We start from the raw sequence: 14,990 nt of genomic DNA on the forward strand, positions 1-14,990 counted from the left end.
AAATGCACAAGTTTGTGATTTTTATATGGCCGCAACCATCCAAAGACTCGTAATTTGGTTCTATTAGGAGCAGTACCAAATAACTTTTGAAATGATGATTGATAATCAAGATTCAGAGTAGGTAGGCGATTAATCAGATAAGTGGCAGCTTGAAAAATATGCCATCAGAAAGATAGAGGTAAGGATGCTTGGTGAAGAAGAGTCAAACCAGTTTTAGCTATATGACGGTGTCGTCTTTCGTCATAACCATTTGTGTTGCGGCGTATATGAAGGTGATGTTAGGTGACTTATGCCATGAGTAGCAAAAAGCTCTTTTAGTTTAACATATTCTGTGCCACCATCAATAAGAAAAGTCTTGATTGGTGGATGTCCAAGTCGATGATGCCAATCAACACTGGTATTATGAACTGTAGGTGTAGATGACTGGGGAAGAACATAGACATTGTCTCTATTCTTTCCTTGTAGCAAGCCCGCCCTCGTGCTTAGATCCTTCACAGAAAAATATCGAGGAAAATTCAACAGAGACATTGTTAGTTTTGTAAAATTTGCCAATGAAATCAGATTAGATTTAATTGTTGGGACACAAAGGACATTGTGAAGGTGTAACTTATTTGAGGGGGATTTTATATCGGATGAACCAACATGTGTAATATGCAAACCTGAGCTATCACTTATTTGCACTTCATCAGGGCCATCATACTCTAAAGGAGTAGAGACAATTGTATTGTTTTCTGTCGGGTTTCCAAAAAGGAGCTTTGGCTTTGCAACATGACTAGATCTATCAAAAAATAGTCAGGTGACACGAGGCTTGCGAGATCTCTGATTGCCTCCTGCTGTCCCGAGATCTATTATTGGAAGCTCATGATTTGTACTACCAGTTCTTGGGGATTATATAAGATTAAAATCTTTATTCACTTAAATTGCTTTAATAATTATTATTGGAATTGGATAATTGAAAGTTGGCTTACCTAGCAGGTTGGGTTAGGTGCCATCACGACTAGTTAGATTTTGGGTCGTGACACCCTGAAATGAAGTGAGGCTTACCAAATCAGCTGAAAAAAGTGTACTGCTATCACTGATCAATACCGCCTGCTGTAAAACCACCTGGATCCATTAAAGATGCAGCGCCCCCGACAAAAGAGACGTTAGTACTGTCGAATAGCACTAGTATGTATAGCTAAAAGTCCTCTTTCAAAATAGAATGCCCATATAAGAAAAGGCAACACATAGAAACAGCAAGTCTCAATCAACAATATCCAAATATTTAGTTAAAATATAATAATTTTCAAAATACGAACTTCATATACAATTTTGGTTGGGAGATCATTAGCACTGATATACCACCGTCTTTGTTAGCACGGAGTCCGATCACGCCCGATCGACTAGGCTATCTCCTCACGGACAATGTGGTTTGACAGGTGATGCGAAAGAAAGTTGTTACTAAGAGTAGTACCATCATATGCGCAATATGGCGTCTGATCTCCACCCGATCAGCTAGGCCGCCTTCCCGCATATGCTGTGTGGGTTGACTTTTCCAATCCACAAAGGTTTCAGTTTCATCCCAATTAAGAGGAATAATATCACAATTTCGCAAAGGTTTCAATTTCATCCCAAATAAGGGGAATAATCCTAATCCACCCTTACACCGGCACGTGTAGTTTCAGTTGTGGGCCTTATGACTCACCCTTCCTCGGTTTTGCTAATGATACTCCCAAAAATATTTTTTTTATTTGATTTGCACACATAGGTAACATAAATACAATTGTACTCACCTCAACATATTTCACATTGTATAAATTCTCATTAGTATTTTCAGTCATTCATAACGACAATATTTCCTTGGCTTATTTGGCCATTATAAGATTCTTTATTCCTGGCACGATGGCCGTATTTCATATTCTACATCTTCACCTCTTTCAATTTCAAAGATCACCGTCAAATATCAACATATAAAAAATTCCAGAAATCATATACTTCAAATCCATTTGAAATGGGAACTTCAAACACAAATGGTTTCTTCCCAAAGAATGAGGCATACCAACCAACAATATAAATACACATGAAAAATCATAAACAATCAATACACCATTTACTCTTGCAATACTCTCCCCCAGAAATGACAATGTACAATTTCAACACATGAGTATATAGAACTCGAATCGCACTGGATATATTTATAAAGCAAAGCATTAGTTAAAGCAGTCACTAATGTGCATGAATTGATTACAAAAGCTCTTAGGCAAATTCTATTTTTCAAATCACTTTTAACACAGTTGAGTCGAGGCTCATTTCATATTCTTTATCGCATCCTCTCAAATCATTTACACTACTAGTCACAATCATAACTTAAATTCATGGCACTTTGGCCACACACTATATCCCCAATTCAATTATTTCATTTTCAACCACCTTTATAGATTATCAACAATAAGACATTTCCAAATCAAGACTTTAGGTACACATATGAGCAATTAAGAGTCTTAAGAATATTAAAATTTTCTCACACAATTTGGTATCATAACCTTCATTTGGAACACGACTCCAAGACTTAGCATTTTAATACGCAAACCATACTTTGAACAGCTATCTTTCGACATAAGGCTCATTCGGAATAGCCAAGTTTATAGGGAATAACCCGAAATATAGAAGTTAGGAATCTTGAGTCAATCATACTTGATCTTACGGAAACATTATGGAATTCGATTTTAAGAGTGAAAGTTTAGCCAACATACCTCACTTTGAGCTTTCCTTAAATTACTACAACGTTCCGGAAATTCTAGCAATCCCAATCTATTTTGAGACATAATAAAGTTGAACACAAATTAGGAAGATATTCATGGTTTCAGCTCATTTGAGCATTTTATCAAATATCTAGTAGGCATGAATCTATACATCTCTTAACCATAGAATTAGTTCATTCAAATACTACCATTTACCAATAATTTATCCCACCATCATTCTTAAACAATTCTTAATTTCCAACATCCCATACATGACCATCCATCCACACCCAACCAATAAAATTTCATTAAATAATCACCTTTCCATCTCTACAATGGTTATGTATTTAAATTGGGAACTTATGGCTTCCATTCACTATACCCTAAGTCATAACACATATTCCATACATAAATAATCCCCATATATTAGTTAGAGATGGTAGACATACCTCTTGTAGTGAGACTCATGAAAATCCCAACTTGTAGTGTTCTTGACCAATTTGGGGATTTAAATGAAAATCTATGGATCTTCAAGATTAATCCTTGTTAATATAAGTATTTAGGAGTAGTAATCAACTCAAAATTACTCCAAAAATATTACCTTGGTTCATGGGAGGGAGGTGTTAGGTGGATTCCCCTTGATATACAAGCCCTAACTCAAAGAAATGACTTATCTCTCTCTACCCGGCCTTAGGGGTATTTAATGGGTTACTACGTGCGTGGCCGCGCACCTGGGCAAGTGGCTGCGCATCTGGCCGCGCACCTGAGGCAAAAACTCTCAAACGCCGCGCATCTGGGCGTGCATATGATACAGGTCCAGTAAAATGGCCATAACTTTCTGTATATAAATCCAAATGACTAACAGTTTGATGCGTTAGAAACTAGACTCAAAGGGCTTTAATTTGATAGTTAGATCACCACCTAATTCATTATATTGAGGGAGTTATATTCATTTGAAGTTGAATCTTGTGCCAATTGAAACATCCTTTACACTTAATGTATTCAACTTGTTCCACACAAGTTCTTGCGATTCACAAAACTCTTTAGTGTATTCCAACACACCTTAAACATACATTATCAATTCAAAATTATATGGATATATCTCATAGGTCTCCTTTAATACTCAAATACGTTATTCCCAAATACTGTTGACGCACTTTAAAATCTTAAATCATTAGGAAATTTTTACGGGGCGGTACAATCTCGGCATGGAAACGGCATGTAACAGAGCACTCCATGATTTAAAAAATTCCACCCCATCTCTCTTAAAGAAATCATAGACACCCTGCTCTAATCTAACACTCATCTCTCTTGAAAGAATCAAAGACACCTTGCTGGAATCAGACACAAACACACAACAATACTTGCCTATAAGGTCACTGGCGAACTCAAGGAGTTTAGTGCGCAACTACAAACAATGACTTCTAAGTCTCTCTAAATCTAAGTACAAACACTGTATTCTTGAGTCTACAAGTATCATAAAAGATAGAAGGAGTTAGAACACAAAAGAGAGTTGTGTCAACATCCAGAAATCATTATTGCTAAACATCGTTGGTGGTGAACGAGTCAAAACCATCACTGTTGTAATTCTTTATCAAGATCTAAAAGAACCTTTATGACCTAAGGAAAACTGGACGTAAGTATTACACCGGTACTCAACCAGTATAAAAACTGTTGTGTCTTGTGTTGCCTTCAAATTTATTGCATTCATCTTTATCTTATTTGTGTACTGTACGAAAGCTAGTCGACTAAACTAAATCTTAGTCAACTAAATTTTAATAGTCCACAATTCACCCCTCCTTGTAATTTCAAATTTCAGATCGAGGGTGCGCGCGGCTATATAAGAGCTTGATATGTGGGCATGAGAATTCTAATTTCCATTACTGCCGACTACAAATATGCACACACATTTACAATCAATGGAGAATCTCATACAATTCCTAAAATCAAGAGATTTGAGATATCTACAGCAATTACAATCACTAATTTTATATGGTTGTTGAATTAGGATATTCAGTGGGATTCTCATTGAGTGCAGATTTGCTGCTTGATTTCTTTTGATGTTCTGTGTCTGCAGTTGTCAATGAATCTTTAAAAACTGACTAAATCGATCGAACCGAACAGTACCGAACCGATTATTAGATTTATTTAATAAAATTATAAATTATTATATAAACTTATAACGGTACCGAATATTAGGGTAGGTTTTTTATTTTATAAAAATAAATCAAAAAATATCGAACCGTACCGAATAAAATTATATATGGAAAATATATTTTATATACTAAGTTTCAAACTAACAAAAAAAAATTTTTTTTTGGGGGGGGGATTTTTTTCTTGGGTCTTGGGATTATGAAAATGGCTACAAGTGACCAAATAATTAATATCCAAAGTCCCAACTTTCAAACCTATTCTACTTCTTAATTTCGAAACTAAATTAGTTCTAACATCTTGAGTAGCAAGCCACTAAGTATTCTAACGATTTTTCGTAGCAAGACACAAGGTATTGGATATTTTTCCTCTCGTATGATTTAGATTTCTCTTGTTGGATACTACTCTTTTGATAAGCTCTATTATTGAGTCCAACTTAATTAGTATCTTTCCACTTGTATGGTTTATATTTCTCTTGTCTTTGCTTATTTTATTTTATGTTACCATAGAATAGTGTGATGAATCTCAATGCTGGACATCTTTCATGTTCCTTATCATCACTTTGAAAATAGTAAAATGTCTAGAACGTTTTGCCAAAGTCCTATATAAGTACATATTTATCGCATTCTAACTTCGAATAGCGATTCTTGTATGACGTTTTTGTTATAAAATATCGAAAAATTAACCGAACCGTACCGATACCGAAAAAAACTGAGATAATTGGGACGGTTCTGAAAAGTCTAATTTTGGTTATACAAAATAAAATAACCGAAAAATTAATATGGTACAAATTTTATAAAATAACCGGCTGAGGGTATCAATGGTTCGGTTCGGCCGGTTATCTTATAAAATTTGTACCATATCAATTTTTCAGTTATTCTATTATGTATAACCAAAATTAGACTTTTCGAAACCGTCCCAATCATGACGGTTTCATTTCGGTATCGGTACGGTTCGGTTAATTTTCTGTATTTTTTTAAATATCATGTAAAATTCACTAGTAGAAGTAGAACTCTAGACATTTTTACTGTTTAAAGGGTGATGAATTAAAAAAATAAAAAATAGATAGAGTATAGATCCATCAACTATTCTACAACAACGTAAAAGAAACCAAGCAAAGGCAAAAAAAAATATAAATCACACGAGTGAAAAGATATTAACCAAGTTGGGACTCAAGAATAAAGTCTATAGAAGATTAAATATTCAAAAAGATAAATCTAAATTATATGAAAGGAAATATATTCAATACATTGTAGTTTGCTACTCATAATCGCTAGAATACTTTGTGTCTTACTAATGAAGATACTTGAAATAACTTAGTTTAAGTAGAAGTAGCATAATAGGTTTTAGGAATTAGTATTTTGAGTTTAATTACTTGTTGGCTTGTAATAATTTTCATAATTACAAGGCTCAAAGAAAAATTTAATGCATTATTATTTTTAAACTTACTATATAAATATATTTTTTACATGTAAAATTTATTCGGTACAGTTCGGTATTTTTTCGGTTTATTTTCATAAAATAAAAAACCTACCCTAAATATCGGTGTAGTTATAGATTTATATAAAAACCTACAATTTCTTTAAAAGAAACATAAAAATCGGTTCGATTCGGTGCGGTACGGTTCGGTCGGTTTAGTCAGTTTTCGAATATCCATTGAAAATATTTTCCTAGAAATTATTTTCTTGGAAAATGAGTGATTTTATCACTTATTTTTCCTTGTTTGGTTGGTAAGTGGAAAACTTTTTCCTGAAAATATTTTCTAGTGTTTGTTTAGAGAGTAGAAAATATTTTTTAGGAAAATAATTTTTATTCTACTTTCCTTATCCCCTCCCCCTCCCCCTCCCTCCCCTCCCCCTCACCCAAATCTCCATGTTTCCTGTGCTCCCCCCTCTCCCCTCATACCCCAAATATCTAACGTTTTCATGACTCTATTTTTTTCAAGAATTTAATTATTCTTTTAAAAATTCATACAAACTCAAAGGGATTAATGTATTACTTTACTTTTTCACGCAAAAATAACGTTGAAATTTATGCTACATAACTTAAAAGAATACTCTTGTTTTGGTAAAAAAGAAAGTACTCTTACTACAACATGAAAAAGGTACTCATTTTGTTAAAATAAAAGTAAATATTTTTTCTACATCATAAAAAGAAAGTATTTTTTGTTGAAATGAAAGAAAATACTTTTTACTACGTCATTTTGTTGAAATAAACGAAAATACTTTTTCTAAATCATGTAAAAGAAAGTATTTTTTTTGTTGAAATGAAAGAAAATATCTTTTACATCATGAAAAATAAAATACTCATTCTGTTGAAATAAAAAAGAAAGTACTCTATCTGCAACATGAAAAAAAAAAAAAAGGTATCCATAATAATATTTTTATTTAGGATGGGGTAGGGCAAGGTTGGGGGAGGGTGGGTGGGGTGGATTAGGGTGTGGAAGAGTTGGTGAGGATGGGGAATAGAGTGGGGAAAGTTGAAGAAGAATTTTAGAAAATGTTTTCCCAGAGAAAATATTTTCCTTCAATCTGAAGAAAATGAGTTCATGAAAAAAAATATTTTTAAAAATATTTAAGCCAACCAAACATGAAAAAATCGAAAATATTTTTTTTTTCGTACCAAACACAAGAGTAAATCAAATTATTGTTCAAATTTCTCACTGGTTAAAAATCTAGTCAGCTTTAGTATGCAATACTAGACTAGAGTCAAATGTTTGGAACTTGGTGCGAGGGGATTGGAGTGACAGTTGAATTGTTGCAACTCCACTTCCCAAAAGCCCTACCTTCTTTATTTTTCCCCTCTCTGAATAACGAGCTTTATTTTTGGTTGTTTGGAAGTACAATTAGGGGAAACGTTGATCCATAGTAATATGTGATGTTCTGATTATAACGTTCTCGCTTCGACCATATAACATTCGAACGGAAGATCAAAAAGAAAAAGTTATTCTATGGAGGCTGGTGCTCTAGAGAAAGGTTAGTTCCACAGCTTGTTTGGATGGTTGTTATGTATCGTTTCATAATGCATCGTATAGTAGTGTTATACTGTATTGTACTGTATCGTTTTGATGTATACAATGTTTGGATAGATTGTATTATTTGCCGTCATTTTATGATATCATGCACCAACAATATGAAGAATAAACTTGCAATATTATAAAGAAAAAGTAAGGTACGAGGTAGAATTATCATATAAAAAGGTAAGGTGAAGGATAAAATATGATTATTATTTAACAATAAGGAAGGGCAAAAAATGAGAGAAAAGAATAAGGTAATGACGCGACCACACCAAATCGATCGTTCCATGAAGTGACACTTTTCGTCATTAGGTGCCGACGAATTTAATGATACAATATAATAAAATTTAAGTAACAATCAAATAAACATTGTATTTAAAGTAATAATACGATAGAATGCAACACCTAACAATCATCCAAACAAACCGTAAGAAATGACAATTTTGTTTGAATAGGCCCAAATGGTCCAAGATGAAATACAACTGCTTTCTTCAATTTTAATATGTTTATTTTGCTTATTACATTCAACTTGATCTTCAAGAGAATGGATTAAATTGGTTGACAATCCACTATATGATCTCTTCGCAATTAAGAGTACTCAAGGTACACCACTCCAACAAGGCAACAATTGACTATTTCCATGAGTCAAAGCAATTTTAATTTTCGACCTTAGTTTTTTAACTAGTGACAATGGATATGCCAACGACTATACACGGTTGACTATTCTCCTTGGAAAGCACTAGGAAGGAGGAAACGCTGACTAGCACCACTTTTCAACCATTTAAATGCAAAATATTGCTTAATATTCATCCTCAATCATTTTAAATATTGCCGCTGAAGAAACAAGACAATGAGGTGAAATTAGTGAATGGTGAAAATGGCAGTGAAGCTAATGCGCGCGGTGCAGTACGACTCTTATGGAGGTGGAGCTGCTGGCTTGAAGGTACTTTCTCTACATTCCTTTGGATGGAAACTCTCTATGTACAATTAAGGATTTATCTTGTATATATTGGCAATAAACAGAAAAAATTTAAGCATATCGCTAACATATCTTATTTTCTAGGTTACTAGTCCCACTTCGTGTGGACGACTACATGTAGTTCTCTTATAGTATAAATTTTACTTTTTGCACTGTCAGAACAAATTCTATGACTGTTAACTGGAGCACACGAATTTTAATTTCTATTTTATGCAAGTGTCATAAATAAGGCCTATGTTACATGGAACCGGGAAGGAGTACGTATCTGATGTTTATTAAGTATTTATACAGAAAATGTAATTTTTTGGTGTATTTTGAAGAATGCAAAGGAAATACGGATAATCGCGTTAACTCATTCCACAGGGGTGCATCATGTAGCCAAATTACTGATTGATGCACATATATTGCTTTGTTGCAGCATGTTGAAGTTCCAGTGCCTACTCCAGACAAGGATGAGGTATTGTTAAAGTTGGAGGCTACAAGCTTAAATCCATTAGACTTGAGATTTCAGAACGGTGTCAATCGTCCTTTTGTTACTCGCAAATTTCCTGTTATACCTGGTAATTTCAATAATCTTCACATCTGATCCTTTCTTCAGAATCCAAAATAAGGAGACACCAAGATGCCCTAACCCTTTCTAGCTCATCGTTTATAGTCTTCTACTTTATATTATACACTTTTAATACTGCATTTTTTGTGAGGAGCAGGTACTGATGTAGCAGGGGAGGTTGTAGAGGTTGGATCTAGTGTTGTAACATTCAAGGCTGGTGACAAAGTTGTGGCTATTCTTAATCTTCTTGTAAGTCTAATTGCTTTTCGTTTGACTTGTTTTCATTATGTTAGTCTAGCATATTAATCCAAACATTGTATCCAAAAAATATTACAGTATAATATACATTACGAAACGATGGGTAACAATCATCCAAACAAGTTGTAAATCACAAAACCAATTGTCTCTTTATCTTATTTTATGGTGGTCTCCGCTACTATTAATATGAAAGTATAACTCATCAACTTGACTTTTTTGCTGAGTTTAAGTTATATATGCTGACAGTATAAAGAATTATTAAAGTCAATTCAATTTTACAAGATTTTACACAATATAGAGAGTTACCCATTGTTGTAGACCAACTTAACTTGATAGCGTAAAAAATTTTTGCACTGTCAATGCACAGAATATAAACTCTGGTATGATAGTTGTAACGTAATAATATTATGTTCTTGAAAACAGATAGGAGGTGGATTGGCCGAATATGCATTGCAAAGTAGAGCTTGATTGTTCTAAATTTACACACAAGTCCCAAAAATAATCGTCTCTGTATCTTATTTTATTTTGGTCTCTGCTACCATTATTAGAAAGTAACCTCATCAACTTGATCTTTTTGCCTTAATATGATGAGTTTAAGTTATATATGTTGACAGTCTAAAGAATATATTATCAATGCAATTTAACCAGTTATTGCAGATATTATACTATTTCTTCAATTTACCATATCAGTCTTGATATGGCGAGTTACCTGTTGTTGTGAACTAACTTAACTTGATAGCGTAAAAATTCTTTGCACTGTCAGTGCACGAAACATAAATTCTTGTATGATAGTTGTAACATAAATATACTCATGTGTTTGATAACAGATAGGAGGGGGATTGGCTGAGTATGCAGTCGCAAAGGAGAGCTTGACTGTTCCAAGGCCAGAAAATGTATCGGCTGCTGAAGGTGCATGTCTTCCAATTGCTGCTCTTACAGCACACAAGGCCCTTGTTGATATTGCTGGAATAAAACTAGATGGAAGTGGACCGCGTATGAACATTCTTGTCACGGCTGCCTCGGGTGGTGTTGGACACTATGCTGTTCAATTGGCAAAGCTAGGTAATACACATGTTACAGGGACATGTGGTGCTCGTAACATTGAATTTGTAAAGAGCTTAGGAGCAGATGAGGTTCTTGATTACAAGACGCCAGAAGGCGCAACTCTTAAGAGTCCATCAGGACAGAAATATGATGCAGTGGTTCACTGTTCTAAAGACATTCCCTGGTCAAGATTTGAGCCTAATTTGAGTGACAGTGGTAAGGTCATTGATCTGACTCCTGGACCTAGTGCAATATGCACCTATGTATTTCAGAAACTGACCTTCTCCAAAAAGCAGTTGCTGCCATTTATTTTGATTCCTAAAGGAGATAAGGAACTGAACTTACTTGTTAGGTTGGTGAAGGAAGGAAAGTTTAAGACTGTGGTTGACTCCAAACATCCTCTAAGCAAAGCTCAAGATGCATGGGCCAAGATTATTGATGGACATGCCACAGGCAAGATCATTGTGGAGCAATAAAAATATTTCCTTACATCGATGTAGATTTTGGAATACTGGTGTCTCATTGAGCATTGAGAGCATTAAGGATATGCGAGTAGAGGTGGATCAATCAATCTCATCCTATTCAAGTGATCGAACAGTCAAGCGAGATTGGACATTGCCTTAATGATTGCTTGTTATGTGCCGACCATTTAATGTATGTATGTCATGTAATTGATTTTTTACCTTTACTGCCACCCTATATAAGCATTCTTCGGACAAGTAATGATCTAAGAGCTTATTGTATGGCTGTAGTTTTTCATTACAAAGCTCGTGTGATTCTTGTCTCAGTTTAGAGCAATGTGCGGAATGAAATGGCTGGTGCCTGGTGCAATACCAAAAAAGGTTCAGAAATAACTTTAGGGGGCTAAAACTTAAAACTGGTAGTTTGAGACTAAAACTAGGTTAGCCTTGTAACCTGAACTTGTGCGCTTTATACATGAAATTGAAAGCCGATTTGAATCATAAAGAGAAAAGTTTTAAGTAAATATAAAGCACATAATTAAGTTTCAAGAAAAGGATAATATATCTAAATGTTGATTAAGGAAATAACCCAAGTTATAGAATAATCATCCAGTCTATGCATAAGGTGCACCTAGATCAGTAAAAGATCCTTCTGCAATAGATGGGGAGAGTGGGTAAGCACAACTACATCATGAATACTTTTATTTGAGAAACTTGGCCATAACTCATAACTCAGAGTTCCCCTTCCGGCCAAGTGGAATGTTTTTGGTTTTTTATTCGAAGTCCGATACTAGTATAGGGGTTCCGATTAATTCAGATTCTGTTATGATTCATTTGTAATAGAGATAAGAGTTAGTTAAATCAGCTGAGTTAGTTAAGAGTTAGTTGAAGTTGTTAAGCTCAGTCACGTGAGAGACACATGTTTTTCCAAGTTAGTTATAACTAACTTTACCTCCAAGTTTTTCCTCCGAGATTTCCCCCTCCTATATCAGTGGAATCCTTCCCAATTGTACTTATGATTTTTCTGCTATTGATCAATAATAACTCTCTTTCTATATCTCTTTCAATATCTCCAGTTCTTCGAGTGATTGTTCAAGAGCAATTCTTCCAACTTTGTTCTTTAGGTCTCTCGATTCAATCTTCAATTGTGGAGATTGTATCATTGGTATCAGATCACTCCTTCCCTTGGATCTGTGAGTAAAAATGGGTGAACACAACACGAGAATTCAGGAATTACGCAGAGATCTCGATGGACTTCGTGGATCCTTCAATGGAATTAGTGGTAGCATGGAGGAATTGAGGAGAACTGTAGATGAAAAGCTGGCTGCATCTATGGAGGAATTTAGAAGAATCTTAATGGCAATTGTTGGTAATCAAAGGCCACTCGGCGAAGAAGTTCCTAATAGACAAGGAGCAAGAAGGGTTGAGGATGAAGAAGTTGTCCCTAAAGTTGCTAGGCATTGACGAGATGAGGAGTATCAGCTGCCTATCAGAGGTCATCAATTGGAGTTTCCTAAGTTTGATGAAGTAGGCTTGCGCGACTGGCTGTATCAATGTGAGTAGTACTTTGAAGTGACTGAAACTCCAGCAGCTTCAAGAGTTAAAATGGCTTCCTGCCGGCTCGAAGGTAAGGCTCTTCAATGGCACCAAGTTTATATGAAAACTAGAATCACTAGAGAATGGCCTAGTTGGGGGGAATGTGAGTAGTCTATACTCTAGGTTTGGGTCTAAAATTTTTGATGATCCGATGGGGGATTTGAAAGACCTAAAATAGACTACCATTGTGCAAGACTACATAGATGTGTTTGATGAATTTCTAACTCGAGTAGAATTGAGTGAGGAATATATTGTCAGCTATTTTTTGAGAGGTCTAAAAAGAGAAATTGGAATGCCAGTGAAAATGTTTGCTCCTATATCCCTACAAAAAGCCATTAGCCTTGCAAAAATCTAAGAAGAAACCTTGATCATTCAAAAAGAAACTCTAAGAAATGCCCCAATTCTTTCACAGCCCAGACATGTTGCAAGACTTCCCAGTAATCCTCATAACCAGACCTATCCCTTCTATCCTAAGACCAACCAAAATTTCCAAAAATCCCAAAACTCCCAAGCTGGAACCAACAAAATCATATATAAAAACCCCAAATTCTTGAGTCCTGCAGTGATGGAGGAGAAAAGGGCTAAGGGCCTTTGTTTCCATTGTGATGAAAAGTATACACCTGGATATGTGTGTTCCAAAAGGAGGCAGTTGTTTTCTATTGAAGTAGAGGAACCAATAGAAGAAATAAGGGATGAGGAGATAGACATGAAATTCAATCCTTCTGAATTCTTGTGTTTGGAAAGAGTAGAAGGATATGTAGATTCTGAAGGAGCTATCTTAGCTTATGTATCAGTGCATGCTATCACTGGTATATATAACTACAAGACAGTATTCAAAACTATGAGAGTCACATGATCTGTGAAGGGTAAAGCTGTTAAGATCCTTATTGATACAGGCAGCACACATAATTTTATAAATCTTGAGACAGCCAAGAGGTTGGGGTGTTACTTGACTCAAATACAGCCTTTCTCTGTGTCAGTAGCAGATGGTAACAAGATGTACAATGGGTCCATGTGCAAAGATTTTGAGTGAAAGATTCAAGGAGTACAATTCTTGTCTGACATGTTAACACTTCCCTTGGGAGGGTGTAACATGGTCCTCGGCATTCAATGGCTCACTACTCTAGGAGATATCCTTTGGAATTTCCAGAAGTTGAGAATGGAGTTTAAACATAAAGGTCAGAAGGTGTCTTTGAGAGGCATTCAACTACCAGCTTTGAAGTTGGTAGAACAAGGGCAGATGCATAATTTGTTAGCTAAACCAGCTGAATTGTCCATGATGTATGTCTGTATGTTCACAACAGATCCTGAGTTTGAACCTTGCCTATGGGGTTTAGAAGGACACTGCTCTATAGAGGAAGACAAAACAAGACTGCATGAATTATTAGAGGAGTACAGTGATTTGTTTAAGGTTCCTACAGAGTTACCTCCATACAGGGATCATGACCACATGATAGTGTTGAAGGAGGGTACATCTCCTATTAATATCAGATCATATAGATATCCTAACATTCAGAAAGAAGAAATTGAAAAGATTATTGATGAGATGATGACTGCTGGGGTAATTAGGGACAGTACCAGTCCCTACTCTTCACCAATTATCATGGTGAAAAAGAAGGATGGCAGTTGGAGGATGTGTGTAGATTAAAGGGAATTTAACAGTCATATTGTTAAGGACAAGTTTCCAATCCCAGTTATTGAAGAACTATTTGATGAGCTGCATGGTGCCAAGTTCTTTTATAAGTTGAATCTCATATCAGGATATCATCAAATCCGGATGTTTGAGGATGATATCCCTAAAACTGCCTTCAGAACTCATCATGGCCACTTTGAGTTCTTAGTTATGTCATTTGGCCTTACCAATGCCCCATCTACTTTTCAGAGTTTAATGAACAAAATCTTCCAATCTTATCTCAGAAAATTCATCCTTGTATTCTTTGATGATATTCTGATTTACAGTGATTCCTGGGAAGATCATCTACAACATCTGAAGTTGGCTTTTGAGGTTCTGAGATCTCACACTTTGTTTGTTAAAAAAAGCAAGTGTGCATTTGGTGAAATTCAAGTTGACTATTTGGGTCACTTAATCTCTGCAGATGGTGTTGCTATAGATCCAGGCAAAGTGAGTGCAGTACTTACCTGGCCTATGCCTAAGACAATCAAAGCATTGAGAGGGTTCCTTGGTTTAATTGGCTACTACAGAAGAGTTGTAAAG

The 14,990-nt window shown here is 35.2% G+C and overlaps 1 protein-coding gene across 1 annotated transcript; it reads left to right on the forward strand.

Annotated features, from left to right (window-relative positions):
* The first annotated feature begins 7,993 nt into the window (after nt 1-7,993).
* LOC107823290 (chloroplast envelope quinone oxidoreductase homolog) lies at nt 7,994-11,441 on the forward strand. Its single transcript, XM_016649917.2, has 4 exons — nt 7,994-8,830; nt 9,285-9,426; nt 9,574-9,665; nt 10,502-11,441. The coding sequence occupies exons 1-4, from the start codon at nt 8,756-8,758 to the stop codon at nt 11,192-11,194; spliced, it is 1,002 nt and encodes a 333-aa protein (XP_016505403.1). The 5' UTR covers nt 7,994-8,755; the 3' UTR covers nt 11,195-11,441.
* Nucleotides 11,442-14,990: the final 3,549 nt, after the last annotated feature.

The sequence above is a fragment of the Nicotiana tabacum genome, chromosome 19, assembly GCF_000715075.1.
Source record: "Nicotiana tabacum cultivar K326 chromosome 19, ASM71507v2, whole genome shotgun sequence".
Lineage (NCBI taxonomy): Eukaryota > Viridiplantae > Streptophyta > Magnoliopsida > Solanales > Solanaceae > Nicotiana > Nicotiana tabacum.